Source organism: Cynara cardunculus, assembly GCF_001531365.2.
Source record: "Cynara cardunculus var. scolymus isolate 2C chromosome LG 1, CcrdV1, whole genome shotgun sequence".
Taxonomy (NCBI): domain Eukaryota; kingdom Viridiplantae; phylum Streptophyta; class Magnoliopsida; order Asterales; family Asteraceae; genus Cynara; species Cynara cardunculus.
The window spans coordinates 44,846,108-44,864,259 of NC_037528.1; the positions used below are offsets into that span (position 1 = coordinate 44,846,108).

General features: G+C 34.6%; 3 protein-coding genes across 4 annotated transcripts; all 3 read left to right on the forward strand.

Moving 5' to 3' along the window:
• Nucleotides 1-4,548: 4,548 nt before the first annotated feature.
• On the forward strand, nucleotides 4,549-8,106 carry LOC112522700 (solute carrier family 35 member F1-like). 2 transcript variants are annotated; one of them, XM_025131994.1, is made up of 11 exons: nucleotides 4,549-4,791; nucleotides 4,887-4,981; nucleotides 5,149-5,206; nucleotides 5,488-5,679; nucleotides 5,758-5,834; nucleotides 5,932-6,014; nucleotides 6,429-6,480; nucleotides 6,800-6,868; nucleotides 7,377-7,463; nucleotides 7,544-7,608; nucleotides 7,740-8,106. In XM_025131994.1, the coding sequence occupies exons 1-11, from the start codon at nucleotides 4,668-4,670 to the stop codon at nucleotides 7,828-7,830; spliced, it is 993 nt and encodes a 330-aa protein (XP_024987762.1). In that variant the 5' UTR covers nucleotides 4,549-4,667; the 3' UTR covers nucleotides 7,831-8,106. The 2 variants fall into 2 exon arrangements, with proteins under 2 accessions (XP_024987762.1, XP_024987769.1); XM_025132001.1 differs by having other exon boundaries at nucleotides 5,818-5,834.
• A 2,453-nt stretch (nucleotides 8,107-10,559) lies between these two features.
• Nucleotides 10,560-12,587, forward strand: LOC112522587 (solute carrier family 35 member F2-like). Its single transcript, XM_025131815.1, has 11 exons — nucleotides 10,560-10,589; nucleotides 10,680-10,822; nucleotides 10,927-11,093; nucleotides 11,128-11,185; nucleotides 11,372-11,563; nucleotides 11,651-11,727; nucleotides 11,814-11,896; nucleotides 11,962-12,073; nucleotides 12,150-12,236; nucleotides 12,317-12,381; nucleotides 12,470-12,587. Exons 2-11 carry the CDS (start codon nucleotides 10,699-10,701, stop codon nucleotides 12,558-12,560), a joined length of 1,056 nt encoding a protein of 351 aa, XP_024987583.1. The 5' UTR covers nucleotides 10,560-10,589; nucleotides 10,680-10,698; the 3' UTR covers nucleotides 12,561-12,587.
• A 1,680-nt stretch (nucleotides 12,588-14,267) lies between these two features.
• LOC112522582 (solute carrier family 35 member F1-like) lies at nucleotides 14,268-16,800 on the forward strand. Its single transcript, XM_025131801.1, has 10 exons — nucleotides 14,268-14,543; nucleotides 14,637-14,731; nucleotides 14,880-14,937; nucleotides 15,358-15,549; nucleotides 15,639-15,798; nucleotides 15,867-15,918; nucleotides 15,983-16,051; nucleotides 16,136-16,222; nucleotides 16,294-16,358; nucleotides 16,558-16,800. The coding sequence occupies exons 1-10, from the start codon at nucleotides 14,408-14,410 to the stop codon at nucleotides 16,649-16,651; spliced, it is 1,008 nt and encodes a 335-aa protein (XP_024987569.1). The 5' UTR covers nucleotides 14,268-14,407; the 3' UTR covers nucleotides 16,652-16,800.
• Nucleotides 16,801-18,152: the final 1,352 nt, after the last annotated feature.

Sequence of the window (18,152 nt, forward strand, 5' to 3'; positions counted from 1 at the left end):
AATCCGGACAAGCTTATGTCCGGATTACAAGTTAAAAAAATGGCAAAGTCTAATTCGTGTAACCCTTTGAGCGATATACGAAGAATCCGTTCATCCTTGTGATCGATTTACCTTAAGTCCGGTCAAGCTATAGAGAGAATAACCAAGATGAAAATTTTGGCTAAGTCAAAAACCGGCTATAAGTTGAGAGAGGTTGGTCCGATTTAAGCTAAGTCTTGTGAGCGATTTCGATTAAGAATCCGGGTAAGACATGAATACAGGGAACTTTGAATCCGATCAAAAAGTGAACGATTTAGATCAAATTTAATTCGATCAAAACGCACAAAAACACAAAAACTTCAACTTTTTACTCAAAAAATGGATCAAAACTGACTTTTTTATGAAATATTGAAGAACATCGAAAAATTTTAAAACCACAAATTTTACCAAATCTTGAAATTTGATGATCAAATCATAAAATCGTGTAAATAACAAAGATTCACGATTCAAATACGCACACTTTGATCACGTTTTTAACACCAAAACTCAAAATTTTGAAAAATTTTCGGATTAAAATCTTTAAAAGATTAAGAACACTATGAACAAAAAGATGAATATGATGAATTCCAGAAACATTTCTTCAAACAATCTTCAAATCAGTTGATTTCTTCTCGTGATTTCTTGCATAACCTGCTCTGATACCAAATGTGAGTCCACAATGTGATCAATCTTCTTTATGTCTTCTAAGAATCCATGACAGATTAAGATAAACTTGTAAGAACACTTGAAGGAGAGTTGCGAGAATTAGTCAACACGTCAATGCTCTATTAACTCTCAAATATGTACGTATTATTACAACGAAAGCTCCCTGCTCACTATTACACTAAAGACAAATTTATATATAAGGTCAAACTAGGAACCCTTATAGTCAAAGCCAAAAATACAAGGAAAGTCAAACACGATATCTTTACAATTGTAGACAAATATTAAATTTCAAGATGAATACAATTTAACACTGAAATTCAGATCCAACAAGATATTACTTAATATGTTTTGGTACATTTGACATTAATTTTGTTAGATTCAATTTTTTTTTGTTTTCCATTTTGTTAATTATTATATAATAATGTATATTTTTTGTATTAAATTAAATTTCTTTTGATTTTAGGTTTATTAGAAAAATATGAGATTTAAACATGTATAGCGTTTCACACATTTGATTTAATTTTTTTTTACACAAACATGAAAAAAAAAATCCCCGTTCCCCATCGGGGACGGGGATGGGGATGTGATCAAATTCCCCGGTGGGGATGGGGACGGGGATGGGGATGTGATCAAATTCCCCGGTGGGGATGAGGACGGGGACGAGGACAAAGATCGGGGATCGGGGACAGGGAATGGGGTCCCCACCCCATTACCATCCCTATTGGCCCATGCTAACTCTAACCATGAACTTCTTATAAATATCCTCTTGCATATCCTTCATTTTTATATGGTCTTTCAATTAGTTCTCTAACATAATGCTTTATAATCCAGTTCGGTGTCACTAAGGATCTGAAACAATAGTTCCTATTACATATATGGCTACTACTGATGCTTTTAATCTAAAATGACCTCTCTTCTGGCATCCAAGATGCCCATAATCTAAAAGGACATGCGTGATCTTTTTGACCTTTTTCCACATGTAACAAGTAGTCTCTCTGAATCAATTTTTATATAATTTAGTTGGTAGTCATTTGCAACCGAAAAGTTTGTCAAACACTATTTCAATTGACAAGGATTCTCAGATCTCTCACTAAGTTGTGGCTTCATCAATTTCCAATGAACATTAGGATCATGTATCAACATCGGGCCGAACCTCGTCACCAACTTGATTGCAAAGCTTGTACAAAAATCGATCATCACTTGTTTTCTTTAGATTGATTATATCATCCTCGTTTTCAAAGTCTAACGATAAAGTATCTGACATATATTCACTTGAATCATCACTTACCTCATACGAAGGTTCATCATTACAATCGTCACTACAATCATATGCCATCCTATAAACAAAAATAGCAATGAGATCATCATAATTCTCACATGAAAACAAAATCGAATAAGAATGATTAAATTGTAAATTACAAGTGGATGTAAATGGAAATAATCAGGATTCATGTTCAATACTTGAGCAATTGGAAGCAAATGGAAACCAATTATAAATTACCACAGTAAATGTGTTTAAAAAGTTGAACCAAATAGAAGCAAGTCTAAGAAGCAAGTTCGTATCAAGTATGAAAAATAAATATGAAACTCAGACCATGAAAAACAAAGCCAAAAATTGAAAATTAAACCTTAACTAGGAACAAGATCGAACCTTAACTATATTCATAGAGCTTGAAATAAGAAAAATTGAACCTTAACTATATTCATAGAACCTGAAATATGAAAAATCGAACCTGAAAATCGACGATGGCTGGTGGAGACAATGACTAGTGGGCGGTAGGCTGGTGGCGACGGTGATTAGTAGGCGGTAGGCTGGTGGCGACGATGATTAGTGGGCGGTAGGCTGGTGGTGACGAAAGAAGAGGGAGGTGACGAGAAGAAGAGGGAGGCGATGGAGGGATTGGTGGTTGACGTTAGTTTTTTAGGGTATAGTTAATTAATTTTTTTTCCTTTTTTACCTTTAGAATTACCTATCAAACCGGTAACATGTAAACATGGCTGGTAGAAATGATGTATCTAATCAGTTTTAAATAGTTTAAGGATTTTATCATTTAAAAAAATAATTTAAGAACTTAACCATTCAAATTCAGATAGTTTGATGGGTTTTTTTCCAGACTTTTTTCTATTAATTATTATAATTTTGTACCTTATCTTTTTTTTTAAATAAATTATTAAAAAAATTTAATGGGAAACGCCATAATCAAGATTTAAAAAGTAATAAATACCAAATTTTATCAATTTCGCACAACGATCTCCACAATTTTGGGGGTGGGTCTTGATCGTGACATGATCCAACCAGGGCCGTCCCTGGGGAGGGTGGGCCGGGCGTACGCCTAGGACCCATAAAAATTAGGGGCCCAATTTTTTAATATATATAATAGTAGTTCAAAAAAATTAGTAAATATAAAACAAGTAAAAAATTAGTATCTAATATGACAAGAAAATATTTTTATACTACATTAACTATTAAAGACTCAAACATGTATGAATTAAATATATTGGAGAAAAAAATACATAAAGATGTTAATCTGTCGTCCATTATATAATATTGTTTAATATTTTTCTAAGTTTTTTGATCTAAAACCGACGTCTAAAACTATTTGCTTCGAAAAACTTTGATATATTCTCCATAATTTATCTCCCATCGACTCTTTTGATTGTTCCATTCTTGCGTGAATTCTATTTTTATATTAAAATATAATAGATTTTTTTGTTATTAGCTAACAAAACCCCCATCTTTTAAAAAAATTACCAACCATATAAGACGGTACAACTCATATCTATATTTAGAATAATAAAACTATAATTGTTTTTTCATAGTTGTTCTTTATTATATAATATTTAGTGTATAAATCTTATGTATTATTCTATCTCTAAAAGAAGAATAAGATCTTAAACTATTACCAACATGAGTTTTTAATTTATATAATTGATGATTCCATAAAAGTTTGTTTTAACCCTAACTCTATGTTCTTGAGTCTTCTTCTACGTAGGAAAGAGAGGAAAGTAATGGTGGAAGAAAAATATTCTGTTCTCGAGATTTTTTAGAGAAAGAGAAGAAAAAGGAAAGGAAAAAATTTATATCAAAATTTATTTTTATTTTATTATTTTTCCTTCCTCTCTCTTCTCTATTAAAAACACAAATAAAAAACTTAAATTTTCTTCTTTCCTTTTATTTTTCTTTTCTTTTCTCATTCTTTCTTTCCTTCCCAAATTCAAAAACATAATATAAAAGTTTAAAATGGTGTTAATCATCCCAAATTCGAAAACATAGTATAAAAGTTTAAAATGGTGTTAATCTTCCCAAATTCGAAAACATAATATAAAGGTTTAAAATGGTGTTAATCTTCCCAAATTCGAAAACATAATATAAAAGTTTAAAATGATGTTAAAAAACATTAACATGAGATGACATGGAAAACCAACCTATTTATATTGATTTACATAGTGTCACTCGGAAATCAGAAAAATCGACTTTGTGACTCCAAATGATATATTCTATGTACCAAAAGTATACCATAAGATGTTTTTGATGATGAAACAAATTATTGATACTACAAAAAAATGTTCTAGTAGATAATATTAATTTAGAAATGAATATTGATTGATTATGCGTCCTGGAATACTTTGAGAAACGGTTTTATATGAATTCAACGTTATTTCTGATAATAAAAACAATATATTGAAAAAATATCGTACTTATCGAGAACCCCTTTTTACATCTAGCTCAGGACCTAAAAAAAAATATCAGAAACGGACCTGGATCCAACAGTACGCATCTCGTGGGTAGGTGACATCCACCGGTCGTCGGTAGATCTTCTCTCCCGCCATTACTTTAATAATCACTGAACACAGTGACACCCCATTAAAAAAAGTCGATATCCAATGATTCTATCAACATTTATTCAAAGCATTTCGAACTAAATCTGGGTTTTGCCAATTGGGGTTTTCAAGATTTTCTCAAAATCTAACTGAACTCCACGATGAACAGTGTGGGTGTAAAATATGGGGGATTTTGCAGGGTGTTGTATGTTGTGTGTCTGGGTCAATTGACCTCTTTTTCAATGGCCCTTATGAGCTTCAATTCATCTTTATCTGCTAATCTAGGTTAAACCCCCTATTTTCCCTCCACAATTCTTGATAGGGTTATCTGGGTTTTTTTTATTTCTCCTAGTAAATGATTGTTTCTTCTGTTTTTTTAGGTGTTAATGCTCCGTTTACTCTGTCATTCTTCTCTTATTTGGCTTTGACTTTGGTCTTTGGAAGCATCTTGTTGTACCGTCGTCAAAAGCTGCAAGTAAGTTCCCCATGGACTCTGAAACTTGATCAGAAGCTATTAAAAATGCTTTTTATTTGCTTGTGTTTGTGATGAATCTTGATTGTGGTTTGCAGATTTCTTGGTCTTGATTGTGATGAATCTTCATTTTCTGCTAAAAATGAAGTGTTTTTTATGTGTTTCTACAGATATCTTGGTATTGGTATGTACTGATAGCATTTGTAGATGTCCAAGGGAATTATCTTGGTAAGTAATAGTTTTGGGTTTGCAAGATTCATTTTTGCTTCCAGAAAAAAGACACTTTCTTGAAATACCATTTTGAGGTCAAATGGGTAATTTTCAACTTCACAATTGCAATGAAATCTTTACTGTTCTTGGAACAATTTGGTAACAACATTGAACTTGATGAGATGATTTCTAGATACAGAGCTTTTGGTGTTACATTTCAAACTTGAAAACCAATTTCCTTGACCTCAAAAGTCAAACCATGGCTATAAGTAAGTAACTATTTTGGTGGTTGATCACAGTTAACAAAGCATACCAGTTTTCTTCGATCACCAGTGTGACGCTTCTCGATTGCTGGACAGTCGTTTGGGTCATAATTCTCACTTGGCTTTTTCTCGGCACAAAGTATTCCCTATGGCAGTTTTTTGGGGCAGCTCTATGTGTTACAGGACTATGTTTGGTGTTGCTTTCTGATTCCGGGGTGGGAGGTGGAGGTAAGAATACAAGCAGGAACTAAATCACGTTCCTTTAACATCTCCCACTTTCAAACGATACCTGTTTTGGTAATTCAGGTGGCTCGAATCCTATTCTGGGTGATATACTTGTGATTGCTGGAACATGTTTTTTTGCAGCAAGCAATGTTGGTGAGGTTAGTTGTAATGTTGTCAAATGTACTTACATTCTCATGGTCTAACAATTGGTGGAAAACATAGAGCTAACCTTGTACCCGTATATCCAATACGCAGGAATTTTGTGTAAAGAAGGTTGGTCGGATTGAAGTAATAACAATGTTTGGTTTATTTGGAATGCTTGTGAGCGTAGTTGAGATGTATCCTTTTTTGGTAATTTAACGGGCAACCACAAGTGTGGGGTTCAATCTCCAGGGGCTATTTACTAAACACTTATAACCTCTTACCAGGTAACTAAATATTTATTGCCTCTTACCGGGTAAGAGACGATTACCCTGTCAGAGATGATGGTCTTTACCAACAATGTTACCGTTCCATTTTTGCTGATTAAGAATCTTACCCTGCGAGGGTGCTGACTCTTACCTGGTCAGAGATGATGGTGCTTACCAACAATCTTACAATGTCATTTTGGTGATAATGAATCTTATCTGGTAAGATAAGTGAGGGCGGTGACCTTTATCCGTTCAGCACTTACCCAGTTTCTACTGGTAAACGGCCCCTTAGTTATTCTGTTGTAGAAGAACATTTGTTGGTTTTCCGTAATCATCCTTTAGGGCTCTATTTGAGAGGAAGAATCTTGAATCTGTATCCTGGTCTCCAGAAGTTGTAAGTGAATGTCTTTAAATAGGTTTGGCGTACGTCGTACCCCTAGACCTACCTCCTGGTAGTTTGGTTTGGTTTGGTTTTACAGAACTGGTTTATGAAAACGCATGTTTTAAAGCCGAGAAACACCATTTTTATCTTATTATTGTGGAATTAGTGTTACCAAATGCATTTTCACTTTGTTATCAAACAGAATTTACGACTTTGTTTACATGCTAAATCGGTAAACAGGAAATGTATGTGTTACCAAACCAGACCTAACTTTCTAAAACGATGTTGGTCTTCGCACTTCTTCTCTTTTGACCACGATCTTATCTTTCAGATTTTAACCTTTGTTGGTTACGGTATAGCGGGCTCTATGTTCTATTCTTTGACGCCTCTTGTTCTACAGGTTCGTTAAATTCTTCATCTGACATATGATACTACAACTAAATCGGGTTTATAGGATGCCAAGAATGTCGAAGTGTCCTAATAAACTATGTTATAGGACTTAAGTTTATGGGACAAGTAATTGTGCATCACTGCAGTCTATGTAAAAGTGTTGCAATAAGTTTATAGGACATTTTGTGTATCTTAACAAGTTTTTAGGTTCCTTTTGAAGTAAAACATCCCACTTAATTGTTTTTATATAACATTATTTACAAAAAGATGTGCTTATAAGACACTTTCAAAAAACTAATACGACACTTTATTTTATAGTGTTCTAAAAAACCTGTTAAGACTTGAGACGCCCAAAATATTCTATAAACTTATTGTAGCACTTTTATATAGGACGTATAATTGTTTGGTCTATAAAGCAGTCTATTAGGACTCTTAGACATTTTTGGCATCCTATAAACCCGATTCTGTTGTAAACGTTAAAACCTTACTGATTTAGTCTTATAAACGAAATTATGCAGGCGAGTGGAGCCACATTGTTCAATCTGTCATTACTCACAGCCGATATGTGGACAGTCGTCATTCGTGTGTTTTTATATCACCAGAAGGTAATTTTTCCGAGTGAACAGTCGAGACTCACTTTAACTCGTTTCCTTTTCCCATCACTTTGACAATATACTCGTTGCAGGTGGACTGGTTATACTACGTGTCCTTTTTACTCGTTGGTATCGGTCTTGTCGTATACTCAAAAACGTAAGTCCTATTCTCGTATGGCTTCTATTATTTCGTTGGTTCATTTTACTTGGTGACGATATATAGTATAAACAGATAAAAATGGATCAATAGGGAGCTTACTAGGCTAATGAAACTGTACTTGTTTACAGGGATAAGTATTCCAATGAGTTACCCAAGCTCGAGGATGGTGACACCGACCAACTGAGCCGGCTGCTACCCGAGGAAGCTGTTCGAGTCTAGAGTTGAGGCCACGATTGCATCAAATCCGTAACAATGTGTTAATTTCAGCATCTCAATACGCAATATGTCCGATGTAGAATGAATGGCTACACAGATAGAAGAGCAGATTCATCGTTGTCGCGCCAAACCCTGTTTTTATTTCAGATTTGGCGTTCGGTGTCCAATCAACCGTTAGAACTGCTTTTTATTATTTTCTAGATTTTTTTGTTATGTATTCTTTTTGTGTTTTGGACATTATTTAGTTTCCTTAGGAGCTCAGTATATATATCGAACATATGTGAAAACCATAACGCCGTTACAAATTTGACGCGACCATGGGCTCGACTCCAGATCGTAAAGGTCTCGTTTGCTCTACGGGATTGGATTGGATTGGATTAGATTAAAGGGATTTAGAATTATTTCAATTTCATGATGGGTTTGAATAATTTCTTGGCTGGGTGCTCAAAATACCAGCTAACCCAAACTTAAGAAACTTAAAAGAACGAGGTAATCTGACATATAGTTGATATAAAATTAAGTCAAATTACACATATTGGGTTGGAAATAGGTTAGGGTAATTTGAACTCAACCCAACCCATTAAACCCGATAGTCTTTCTATATTATGAATTTTATATGATTGTTAAGTTATTAAATTAATACATGTGCAGTAGACATTAGACCAACCCGTAGTTAGTTATATTCAAAATTATATTATAATTTCAACCATAATAATTTCTTATTTGCATGAAACTTCAACTTTTTTTGAGTTCGTTGGCCTTTTGTATATATTTTTATTTTACTTCTTTTAAACATAAACGATTAGCTAGATTGTAAAATGATATATCAAAGTTTCAACCCGAATAACCTACAGGGTTTGGGTTGGGTTGTAGTTTTGATTGAATTAGGTTGGATTGAGATTTTTCAAACCGCAAATGTTGGATTATTTTGTTCAAATGCTTTCAACCCGGACAACCAACTCATTGACAGCCCTATTTTTTAGATTTGAAACATGGAGATTTCATTGACATCTCACAAATATAGGATTTTAAAATCCTGTGTTTAACGAGATTCCGTAAGAAATGTGCAATCTCATCCAAACTTGATCACCACACACACGAACCGAAATTTCATCTGCTACATGATACATTACTATTGGTCAATGTTATATTTTTATTTTATATAACTTATCTGATAAAAAATGACTTTAACAAAAAAATATATATATATACCAAAATTCATGGTTTTCAATTCCCTACAAATAGAGCCTAGTATTAACATATTTTCATCACACCGATCTTTCTATTTCATTTCAATCATCTTGTTATGACAAAAATTCAGTCATGATAATTAACTACGATTATTTTTAATTTCATATATGTAATTCCATACTTATTTTTGTGACTTGTTTTATTTAATTTCTATTGTATAGTAAGTTTTCTACAAATATAATTACGTTTTAAAATATGTAATGATCTATTTATTTCATTCTTATACTAAAATTTCAGAATTAATAATTATACATAGAAAAAGTTAAATATATAATTTTTACAAAATAATATTGTAGACTAAACTGAATTGGAAGAGATTATGTTAAATGATAAAAGAAGTAACGTTGAATTGAAGTTAAACGGTTAAAGATTGAATAGATGAATAGTAAAAAAAATAATATTTTAATTGAAATTGAGCAAGGGGGTTGATATCCCCACCCCCTACATCACTTTTCACCCCCTCCTCCTCACACCAACCCTCACTCTCACCCTCACAACTTTTCCTCACTCTCACACTCACACTCACATACTCACCCCCTAGACAATCTCACCCTCCTCACATGCACCCATAGGAGGGGGTGGGGTTAGAAAAACCCATTATTAATTCTAGGGCTGTAAACGAACCGAACGAACACGAACGGAGTCTTGTTCATGTTCGTTCGTTTAACTTAACCGAACAAACGAACGAACACGAACGGTAAACGAACGGAAATCTTTGTGTTCGTGTTCGTTCGTTTAAAAATAAGGTGTGTTCGTGTTCGTTTATGTCCGTTCGTTAACATGCTAAACGAACGTAAACGAACGAACATAAACGAACGGGCTAAACGAACATAAACGAACAAGTTAAACGAACATAAATAAATATTATTTGATTTCAAAGTAAATAAATAAAAGATTATATATTAAATTTAATATATAAATGAACATAAACGAACATAAACGAACGAATATAAACGAACATAAACGAACGGTAATGAACGAACATTCACGAACATAAATGAACGAACGAGACTCTTGTTCATGTTCGTTCGTTTAACTAAACGAACAAAAAAATTTGTTCATGTTCGTTCATTTATTAAATAAACGAACATAAACGAACTTCCCGCCGAACGGTTCACGAACGGTTCACGAACGGTTCGCTGAACGTTCGGTTCGTTTACAGCCCTAATTAATTCTAAACAAAGATGATAAATATTTGTAGAATAAAAAAAAAATAAAAGAGGTATTTATGAAACAATATTTGTTTCCCAAAATATATTTATTTGAATATAATTTGTCGTATTCGAAATTCAAAGATACGAAAGTAGGCAAAGAAGTTTTCAGTTAGGCAGAATCTTGGAGTGTGTCTTGGTCGTGATGTGGTCCAACGGAAAGCAAGTGTCGAGCCGACCGGGTTGGTACATCCACCGGTCGTCGGCAGATCTTCTCTCCCGCCATTACTTTCCGAGTATTTAACAATCACTGCACAATCCTGAAACCCAGGTTGATATCCAGTTATACTATCAACGTTTGTAAGTGAAATCCTTTCATGTTGAACTGAAACTTGTTTTTTCCGATTGGGGTTTTATGGAATTTCTCAAAATCTAATTGAAATGCAGCAGACTGATCGTCAGTTCCACCATGACCAAGCTGGATGTAAACCATGGGGGTTTTTGGAGGGTTTTGTATGTTTTGTTGCTGGGTCAATTGGCGTCTTTTTCATTGGCCTTTATGAGCTTCAATTCATCTCTCTCTGCTAATCTAGGTTAAAACCACTGTTTTCTTTTGACAACTTAAACCAATTCTCTTCATAGGGTTTATCTGAGCTTCTATCACTCTGTAATTTGATTGTTTCTTTTGGTGTTCTAGGTGTTAATGCTCCATTTACTTTGGCATTTTTCTCTTATTTGGCTGTGACATCAGTGTTTGGAAGCATCTTGCTGTACCGTCGTCAAAAGCTACATGTAAGTTCTCATGGGAACTTAATCAGAATCTGTGAGGCTTCGTTATCTTTTCAAAATGATCTTTACTTCTTCGTGTTTGTGATGAATCTTGATTGTGGTTTTACAGATTTCTTGGTATTGGTATGTCCTCTTAGCAGTTGCAGATGTCCAAGGCGGTTATCTTGGTAAGTATTAGTTTTGGGCAAACATGCTTGTCTCTACCTTCTAGTCAATGTACTTCCAATTGAAATTCTCTTACAAAGTAGAGCTAACTTCTTGTATGTGAATTGATTTCAATGGAATAGTGAAACCCCATGATTGAAATCTTACAAATATTCTAAGTAAATAATTATTCTTGTGGCTCATCACAGTTAACAAAGCATACCAGTTTTCTTCCATCACCAGCGTGACAATACTCGATTGTGCAACAGTCGTTTGGGTCATAATTCTCACGTGGCTCTTTCTTGGCACAAAGTATTCCTTATGGCAGTTTCTTGGGGCAGCTCTATGTGTTACAGGACTATGTTTAGTGCTGCTTTCTGATTCCGAGGTGGGAGGTGGAGGTAAGAATACAAGTAGGAACGAAAGGAGGTAAATCACTTTCCTTTGACATCTCCCACTTTCAAACGATACCTGTTTTGGTAATTCAGGTGGCTCGAATCCTATTCTGGGTGATATACTTGTGATTGCTGGGACATGTTGTTTTGCATTGACCAATGTTAGTGAGGTTAGTCGTAATGTCTCCATTTATACTTGCATTCTACGAGTGACGGAAAACATAGAGCTAATTTGTACCATACATTGAATATGCAGGAATTTTGTGTTAAGAAGGTCGGTCGGATTGAAGTAATAACAATGCTTGGTTTATTTGGAATGCTTGTGAGCTTAATCGAGATGTATCCTTTTTTGTTCAATGTCTGGTTGAAGTTACCTTTCCTGCATAAACTACCAAAGGGGTGAGTGTATTTAGTTACTCTGAGGAAGAAGAACATGTGTCAGTTTTCCATAACCATCCCTTAGTTAATCGAGATGTATCCTTTATGTTTTGTTCTTTCGCACCTCTTGTTCTACAGGTTTGTTAAATTTCCATCTGATGAAAGAAAAACGTTAAAACCTTATTGATCGAGTCTTGTAAACAAATTTATGCAGGCAAGTGGAGCCACACTATTCAATCTATCATTACTGACAGCCGATATGTGGGCAGTGGCCATTCGTGTGCTTTTATACCGCCAGAAGGTAATCTTTCGGAATTCACAGTTGGGAATCACCATAACTCATTTCCTTTTCCCATCACTTTGACCATATACTCGTAGCAGGTTGACCGGTTGTACTATGTGTCCTTCTTACTCGTTGGTATCGGTCTCTTTATATATACGAAAATGTAAGTCCTGTTCTCTTCCGGACATCTATTATTTCGTTGGTCACGTCCTTCCTATTCTAATCTGGGTTCACAAATTTACTTGGTATAGGGAGAAGCATACCAATGAGTTACCAGAACTTGAGAATGGTGAAACTGACCAACCGTACCAGCAGCTACCAGCGGAATCCGTCCACGTCTAGATTTAAGTCCAAGGCTGCATCAAATTCGTAACAGTGTGTTAGTTTCAGCAGCATAATAGGCATATATTGCCCAACTCAAGGGCCAGACATTGTATGTATAAAAGACGACGTAAAAATTTATAAATGAACAAATTTTGCCCCTGTGGTGGTTATATTCTTAGCGGACTTGGGGAATGTTTGGTTGGTTTTTCTAACTCTTGTATGGATAAAGTTATCTGTGTGAATTAATTTGTGATTGAGAAGATTTTTATCTGTGGGAGTCTTTTTTATAGATGGAAGGAGCGGTGTGTTTTTAATTGGGCGGGATTGGAATGGAATCCAATTCGAAATCCCACCAAATCTTGCAAACCAAATGCGTTACTGTTCAACTTTACAGTTGGAATGGAATCCTTGATATTGCAAACCATGCCTTAATTCAGACGACCTGTAAATCTTACATAGATACTACCAAGTCCCTTGTTGTTGATGATGCTCAACAAGTTCGTTCTTCTGCTACACTGACAGTCTTCCTATTGTTTAGATATCATTTACCTTACTGATTGAGTATGTCGTGGACCGAGCTTCTTATGCGGCAAGGACCGAGAGTCTTACCCGGTAAGTGATTGAAATAGGTCTTACCCAATAAGCATTTATCAGGTTTAATACACTTACCAACAATCTATTTTGATGGTTGATAACGTTTACATGATAGTATAAGTGAGGATGATATTTCTTGTCGGTAAACGTATGGTAATCGGGCCCCAGGTAGAATATGACCTTTCTCAAGAGTCTTGAACCTTTACAAATATCTTGAACATGTCTGTTTGTTTGAAGGCGGAATCGGAATCAGAAGTAAAAGGAATAGATTTGGAAGAACCACGTGGACAAACCACATGGACCAAAATTGTAGTTTACTTAAATTAGAATTCAAACATGTTATAAATGCCAACAAAAGTAGTTTTCAATTTGGATGTAGTGTAAAACCATAATGGTGGTGTCTGATTGGTTTAAGCTTGGCTTCAAAGGTTAAAAGTGTCTCGATGTCTCATGTTCAGATCCAAGGAGAAATAAAAATCCTTTTGTGGCCACAAAGGTTCAAATGCAGCAACTCCGGACTACCCGTAAAGCATATAGTCGTTCTATGATTAGTCGGCTCGCATAACAAGTTGGATATCTAGGTTGATAGAAAAATGGGGGTGTCTTGTTAGAGCATCTCAACAGAATCTTCAAAATAGCAAAACACAAAGATTTTGTATAATTTTTTTATTTCAGTAGATTTTTTTAAATGAAGAAAGAATTCTCTTCAAATAATTACATGATATTTTTTTTATTTTATTTCAAAATAAAAAATCTTAAAATTAAATCAATATTTTATTAAAGGGGTTTTTGGAATTGCTTATTTGAAACAACTTATATTCTTCTACAAAAGCAGTTATTAACTTATTATAAATCATAAAGGTTTAATTTCTTCAAAAACTCTTTATTACCGGTTTGACACCGGGATAAGTTGTTTATCCAAACACACAAAAATACTTATTATCAAACTAAACAAAAATTAGTCAATAAGTTATTTTTATAAACAATCTCAAACAACCCCTAAATCTAAGAAATATTTTAATGATACAAGAGGGTTTATTATCTAAATTGAAAAAGATGTTAGAGAAATTGGTAGGAGATAGTTTATCCAACGGAATGCAACTTGTGGTTCTTCCGCCATTTACTCTACCTGTAATACTACTATCAGTTACAATCGGAACACTGACAACCCATTAAAGAGTGTACATCCAAATGATACTCTCACAATAAAAATCCTTTCATTCTGGTTTGGGGTTTTCAAGAAATCTGATTCAACTGCACTCATCGACATCATGGGTTCCAGCATAAGCAGGGTGGGTGTAAAGTACATGGGGTTGTGGAGGGTGTTTTACGCTGTGTTGCTGGGTCAATTCACATCTTTTTCAATGGCTGTCATGTGCTTCAATTCATCTCTATCTGCTAATCTAGGTTAAACATCCACCCTATTTTCCTTCCACAAATTGGGTTTATCTGGGATTTTATTTCTCCCTGTGATTTGAATGTTCCTTTTGCTTCCTGTAGGTGTTAATGCGCCATTTACTCTGTCATTCTTCGCTTATTTGGCTATGACATTGGTTTTCGGAAGCATCTTGTTGTACCGTCGTCAAAAGCCACATGTAAGTTGTCATGAACTCTGAAACTTGATGAAGCCTCTATTTCTGTTAGAAATGGTCCTTATTTGTTTCTGATGAATCTTGATTTTTGTTTACAAGATTTCTTGGTGTTGATTGTGATGAATCCTTATATTTCTTTGTGTTTTTACAGATTTCTTGGTATTGGTATGTACTATTAGCATTTGTAGACGTCCAAGGCAGTTATCTTGGTAAGTAACAGTAACATGCTAAGCAACTGTAGACAACCCAAAATGACATTACTTGTTGCAACCATATTATTTCACATGTGACAGCTGCAATGGTGTTGAATTCAGCCTCTGTGGAAGATCTAGAAACAGTAGATTGTTTCTTAGATCTCTGAGATATCAAAAGCCAATAACAGTCTAGTCTAGTATTAGGACGTTCAGCCCGATCTGAACCATTGAAAACCTTGAAGAAGATGGTGGCTTGATAGAATTAGCATCCCAGGCTGCATCACTGGAACCCCATAACTGAATAGAAAGGGTTGGTGTTACATTAGAATGCAATCAGTTGCATTTGAACATGATAAATATGTCTATTCTTGTACTTGAATTGATTAAACTCTTACAATATCATAAGTAAGTAATTATTTTTATGGCTGATCACAGTTAACACATCATACCAGTTTTCTTCAGTCACCAGCGTGACACTACTCGATTGCACTACAGTCGTTTGGGTCATACTTCTCACTTGGATCTTTCTCGGCACCAAGTATTCCATATGGCAGTTTTTTGGGGCAGCTCTATGTGTTACAGGTCTATGTTTAGTGCTGCTTTCTGATTCCGGGGTAGGAGGTGGAGGTAAGAATACAAATAGGAACGAAAGGAGGTAAATTGCTTTTCTTAACACGTCCCACTTTCAAGTGATGTTTGTTTTGGTACTACTTCAGGTGGCTCCAATCCTATTTTGGGTGATGTACTTGTGATTGCTGCGACATGTTTTTTTGCATTTAGCAATGTTGGTGAGGAATTTTGTGTTAAGAAGGTCGGTCAGATTGAAGTAATAACAATGTTTGGTTTGTTTGGAATGCTTTTGAGCGTAGTTGAGATGTATCCTTTTTTTTTGTTTAACGTTGGTTTGAAGAACATGTGTCGGTTTTCCATAACAATCCTTCTAGGGTCATATTTGAGAGGAAGAGTCTCGAATCCGTATCCTGGTCTCCACAAGTTGTAAGTGAATGTATTTCTTGAAACCAACAAAACACCATCTTTTGACCACAATCTTATCTTTCAGATTTTAACCTTTGCCGGTTATGGGATAGCAGGCTTTATGTACTATTCTTTGACCCCTCTTGTTCTACAGGTTTGTTAAATTCTCCATCTGATGAAAGAAAAACATGAAAACCTTATTGATTCAGTCTTATAAACGATGGTCGAGTTTATGCAGGCTAGTGGAGCCACACTATTCAATCTGTCATTACTGACAGCCGATATGTGGGCAGTGGTCATTCGTGTGTTTTTATACCACCAGAAGGTAATCTTTCCGAATGCACAGTCGGGACTCATTTCCTTTTCCCACGACTTTGACCATATACTCTGTTGCAGGTGGACTGGCTATACTACGTTTCTTTTTTACTCGTTGGCATCGGTCTTGTCATATATTCAAAACCGTAAGTCTAGTTCTCATGTTTCTGTTATTTCATTGGTCGCATCCTTCCTTTTACCAAACCAAAACTAAATAGAGATGGGGTCTAGGGGTAGGATGCATGCAAACGTTGCCTCTACCCGTTGGGGTGGAGAATCTATTTCCATGAAGACCCTCGGGTTGGAAGACTATTTGATTCCTATATAAAACTTGACTTGGTATAGGGACAAGCATACCTATGAGTTACCGGATGGTGAGACCGACCAACTGTACCAGGTGCTACCAGAGGAAGCCGTGCGAGTCAGAGTTGACAGTTGAGGCCACGGCGACATCAAAGTAGTAACGATGTCATTTGTATGTAAAGATTCATATTGTTTTATATTTACACCTTATTAGATTTGTTGGAAATAATACTTGCAACAAACCTTATTTTGGTAAGATATATGATACTCTATTTTTTGCTTGTGTATAGAAGACCATTTGTCTATTTTTTAATAAGAATATGAATTGTTCCTACAAATATTTAATCGATTACATATGGTAACCAAATACGATATTATGAAATTAATAATCTTAAAAAAATTAATATTACTCACTCTCACGGTGTGGTCCACCCTCTATCAAAGAAGAAAAGGAGTTCAGATAGCATGCGAGTTGGTTGAGTCTGATAGTATATTATCTTTGGCTGTGGAAACAAACGTTAGACGGCGAAACTGTTTTAAGGAAACTTGCCTCAACCATTTATGTTATTCTCATCTATTTCTGATAAAATATATAACCACCTCAATTATCTGTTACAATATGGTAGAAGTTAGTTTTATGCTTTCTGACACCTATAGAGAACTGGTATGCTTTGTTGATGATGAATCAAGTGCATTTACTTACGACATGGTAAAATTTCAATCATAAAAGTATCCCCTCCGATTTGATATTTTTTGGTTTGTTAACTATGGGTGTCCAGACCAGTTTGCACGCACATCGACTAATCCCAGTGAATCGGGAGAACATCCAAAAAAATCCATATTGCCATTTGAGCTAAACCTATCAGATTCTTAAGTTCGATATTTGAGGTAAGATACATTGATTTTCAAGTCCAAACGTCGTAGACTGCGTATTCTAGAGTTCGAACAAAAATATCAAATAAAATAAAATTTATTTTTATATTTTCGAAAAAGAAAATATAAAAACTCTCAGTTCGATTGGTTTAAGTGATCCAATATTTTCGTTTTCCTTGACAAAATTAAATTGTAACTTATTTTGTTTACATTTTATGAGGTGTTTGAGATTGCTTATATGAAGTGTTTATTAACTTATTCAGGTGTGCTACGGTAATAAGATGTTTTTAGTGTTTGGATGGAGAAAAAAGGAAAATATTTATACTGATTTGGCACTAGTAATAAATAGTTTTTGATAAGTTGTTATCTTCTGATTTATTAACTAATTCCAGTATGATATCGATAATAAAAAGTTTTTAGTGTTTAGATGGAAAAAAATATTTCATCTGTTTTATCAGCTTATCCTATATATTATAGTCGTAAACTAATCGAAAGATTTTATTAAGGGGGTGTTTGGGATTGCTTTATTTGAAACGACTTATTTTTTTCTACAAAAATATTTATCAACTTATTATAAGTGAGAAAGATTTAATTTTTTAGGGGGTGTTTGTGATTGCTTATGAAAACAACTTATTAACTTATTTCGGTTTGACACCGGTAATAAACACTTTGGAATGTTTGGATAAACAACTTATATCGGTACCAAACCGGTAATAAGAAGTTTTTGAAGAAGTTAAATACTTCTGACTTATAATAAATTGATA

Bases quoted from the DNA above. Each gene is read 5' to 3' on its own strand.
- LOC112522700 (XM_025131994.1), top strand. From the start codon at position 4,668: ATGAACAGTGTGGGTGTAAAATATGGGGGATTTTGCAGGGTGTTGTAT. The intron at 6,015-6,428 runs GTATCCTTTTTT...ATCATCCTTTAG, and splicing joins CTTGTGAGCGTAGTTGAGAT to GGCTCTATTTGAGAGGAAGA. The intron at 6,869-7,376 runs GTTCGTTAAATT...GAAATTATGCAG, and splicing joins TGACGCCTCTTGTTCTACAG to GCGAGTGGAGCCACATTGTT.
- LOC112522587 (XM_025131815.1), top strand. From the start codon at position 10,699: ATGACCAAGCTGGATGTAAACCATGGGGGTTTTTGGAGGGTTTTGTAT. The intron at 11,564-11,650 runs GTAAGAATACAA...TTGGTAATTCAG, and splicing joins TTCCGAGGTGGGAGGTGGAG to GTGGCTCGAATCCTATTCTG. The intron at 12,237-12,316 runs GTAATCTTTCGG...TACTCGTAGCAG, and splicing joins TGCTTTTATACCGCCAGAAG to GTTGACCGGTTGTACTATGT.
- LOC112522582 (XM_025131801.1), top strand. From the start codon at position 14,408: ATGGGTTCCAGCATAAGCAGGGTGGGTGTAAAGTACATGGGGTTGTGG. The intron at 16,223-16,293 runs GTAATCTTTCCG...ACTCTGTTGCAG, and splicing joins TGTTTTTATACCACCAGAAG to GTGGACTGGCTATACTACGT. The intron at 16,359-16,557 runs GTAAGTCTAGTT...GACTTGGTATAG, and splicing joins CTTGTCATATATTCAAAACC to GGACAAGCATACCTATGAGT.